The 3,344-nt window shown below is 37.4% G+C and overlaps 1 protein-coding gene across 1 annotated transcript in view; it reads right to left on the bottom strand.

Annotated features, from left to right (window-relative positions):
- LOC106880930 (complement C4-B) overlaps nucleotides 1–3,344 on the bottom strand; it is a 50,041-nt gene that overhangs the window by 26,883 nt on the left and 19,814 nt on the right. The window contains exons 16-18 of the mRNA XM_014931106.2: nucleotides 2,607–2,771; nucleotides 1,518–1,614; nucleotides 116–344 (exon numbers count right to left, since the gene is read on the bottom strand). Of these exons, the coding sequence (XP_014786592.2) occupies nucleotides 116–344; nucleotides 1,518–1,614; nucleotides 2,607–2,771 (491 nt within the window). The remainder of the gene's footprint in view (nucleotides 1–115; nucleotides 345–1,517; nucleotides 1,615–2,606; nucleotides 2,772–3,344) is intronic.

The raw sequence follows: 3,344 nt of genomic DNA, 5'->3' as shown, positions 1-3,344 counted from the left end.
TAGTTACACACAGATATATATTTCACACATACACAGACATAGACTCACACACACACACACATATACACAAAAAACAACAAAACAAAAAAAAAACGATGTTGAAACAAACACTTACAGTAATCATCTCCTTCTTGTAATTATATACGACAGCCTTAACGAGGATCTGTTCCAATCTTTTCACCACATAAGGAAGGCTGACTTTTGTGATGACCTTTTTGAAAGTGACAATATTGATCGGTTTGGCCATACAGAACGGGACTTTGTCTGCGACACTCATTGCTTGAATGTGCCAACTGGTCACAGAGGCTGGTAGAGTGAAGTTAAGTCGATAAACTCCACTTTTGCTGTAAGTAAAAAATATATAATAATAATAACAGGATGAGGTGAGGTGGAAAACAAATATGAATTTTAAAAAAATGGAATTGTGGATCTGGTCTTGTGGTTAAGAAGTTTGTATCAAAACCATATTAGTTTGTTGTTCTAGGTTTGGGTCCTACTGCTTGGAATATTTGGTGTTTTCTGCTACAGCCTCAGGTTGTCTAAATTGCCCTGTGAATTAAATTTCATTGATGGAAACTGTTGCATATATGTATGTCCTGGATATGATTTTAAATTGCATCTGGTTATTGGGCCCTGGTTTTGGGAGTTCCAGAGTTTTCAGGAGTGTGGAGCCATTGCTTAGCCACTATTTGTTCCCAGGTTTACTTTGACAGGTTTACTTTGACAGTGGCATCTGTCAAGGTCTCAGCTATAGTTTAACCTGCATATGGACCACTGGGAATGACAGATCCCTTGTTCCCATTAGAACTTTCTTTTCGGAGAAGGTAAACTCATATAAAAAACAAAAAAACCTGAAGTGCAGTTGGTTTCTAGTCATCTCAACCTTTGTTGAGTCACTGGTTTTATAGATAATTGCACTGAAAACTGAATTTATTGCTGTGCAACACTTTAAAGCATCCCTCTTGAGCTCTACGGACTCACAAGGGCTGTGGTGGTCAATTTGTTCGACTAACACCTTTCTAAGCAGTGCCCCAGCATGGCCATAGTTCAAGGATTGAAATGACTAAAAGAAAATAAAAAAGAAGACAAGCTTGCTCTATCAAAGCTGACCTGGGTTTAAATAATGTTATCGTAAAGAGGTGAGTTCCTCCTCCTCCACTACCACCACCACCACCACCATTACTACTACTACTACTACTACTACTACTACTACTACTACTACTACTATCACCACCACCACCACCACCACCACCACCATGCTTAGCAGTATTTCGTCTGTCTTTACGTTCTGAGTTCAAATTCCGCTGAGGTCGACTTTGCCTTTCATTCTTTCGGGATTGATAAATTAAGTACTAGTTGCATACTGGGGTCGATCTAATCAACTGGCCCCCTCCCCCAAAATTTTGGGCCCTGCGCCTTGAGTAGAAAAGAATAATGTTATCATAAGCATCATCATCACCATCAGCAGCAACAGTTTGATGTTGATGATGATGATGATGGTGAATATTGCCACTTACTTTAGTTGGTATTGAGTAAATAATTCAGATTCTGGAAAGTATTCACTCAGCAGAGTTTTTATGCGATCCTTTCGGTCTTTTGTAATTCTAAAGAGGTCTGAAATAAAATTTAGAAGCAGAGAAACATGTAAGCTAATATAAAATTTTGGGAGTCTAATAAATTTGTCTTTAAAAAAAAAACAACAGAAGCAAGTCTCATGTATTTGTTATTGTATAAACTTATGTAAGATTATTCCTTAACACTTTTGATATCAACCAATCTGAGGCTGTCCCCTGGTTTTATGATAAAAACTTCCACTTTTAAAGTGATTCAAATTAAAATCTTCCATTAAAATTTCCATAATTAGAAGCTTGCTTCCCAACTGCGTTACACCTTGGGGAAGTGTTTTCAACTATAACTTATGGCTGACCAAAGCCCCATGAATGGATTTGGGAGATGAAAACTGAAATTGAAAGAAGCCCATCGCATGGCTTAGTGGTTAGGGTGTTGTACTCACAATTGTGAGATCATGGGTTCGATTCCCATACCGGGCATTGCATTGTGTTTTTGAGCAAAGCACCTCATTTCACATTGCTCTACGGTCATTTCAACATCTGACATGTGGCACCTGTCTACACAAATATTTGATCACTATAAACAAATCATTTGTGTGGTTGTTCAGTAAGAAATTGTTGACCCTCATACATCGTCTAATGACAGGAGAGTCCATCATATATATATAAATGTGTGTGTGTGTGTTTTTAGTTCTGTGTTTACCCACCACAACTTGACAGTTGGTGTTTGCATGTTTACATCCCCGTAACTTAGCAGTTCGGATAAAGAGACCAATAGAATAAGTACCAGGCTTTAAAAATAAGCACTTATCATAGCCCTGGTCTGACCAAAGTCTGTAACTTAGCAGCCAAGCAAAACAGACCAATAGAATAAGTACGAGGCTTTAAAAAACAGTACTTGGGTCAACTCGTTTGACAAAAATTACCTTCAAGGCATTGCCCCAGCTTGGCTGCAGTTCGATGACTGAGACAAAACAAAAGGTAAACAATCAATCAATCAATCAGTCAATCAAATGAATAAATACAATTACTCACCAGTTCCATTGTCTATGACTATCGGTCCAATTGTTGCCTTCGGTAAACAACAATCAAGGAAGGCTCTCTGACAGTTTTGATCTTTGTTTGGGTACCTGAAGTTCAACCAACTTTCAGTGCAGTTGATTCCCTTCATCTGAGACCCAGTTATACAGCAGAAGTCTGGTACAGTCCAATAAAAAAATCAAATATATCAAAATGATAAAATGCAATATAGATGAAAGTGTGCAAAAACCTGTTATTTATATACATTTGTATGTATATATATATATGTATATCTGCGTGTGTGTTTTCATTGAAGGTACATGGCTTAGTGGTTAGGGTGTTGCAGCCACGATTGCAAGCTCGTGGTTTCAATTCCCAGACCAAGTGTTGTGTTGTGCTCTTGAGCAAAGCACTTCATTTGATGCTTTTCTGCAATCATTTCATCATCTGAATTAGAGAATTCGCTAACGTGATTTAATTATTTTTCTAAAATTTTTCTGGTTTAAACACTAAAGGTTAAAAAAATACCAAAACTATAGAATCGGCTTTTTGGGCCTTTTTAAGAGCTTTAGACCCCCCCCCATTTTTTTTTTTTTTTTGCTTTAGAGTTAAAAAATGCTGATTTTATTGTTTCAAATTTTAAAGGGCTTAAAAGAGGCTGAAAGAATGATGCGTACAATATTCAAGACAGCGAGCTGGCAGAATTGCTAGCACATCAGGTGAAATGCTTAGTGGTATTTTGTCTGCCGTTAC

Source organism: Octopus bimaculoides, chromosome 21 (assembly GCF_001194135.2).
Source record: "Octopus bimaculoides isolate UCB-OBI-ISO-001 chromosome 21, ASM119413v2, whole genome shotgun sequence".
NCBI classification, from domain to species: Eukaryota; Metazoa; Mollusca; class Cephalopoda; order Octopoda; family Octopodidae; genus Octopus; species Octopus bimaculoides.
The sequence above is the reverse complement of the archived record's forward strand: the minus strand, read 5'-3'. Positions and strand labels throughout refer to the sequence as shown.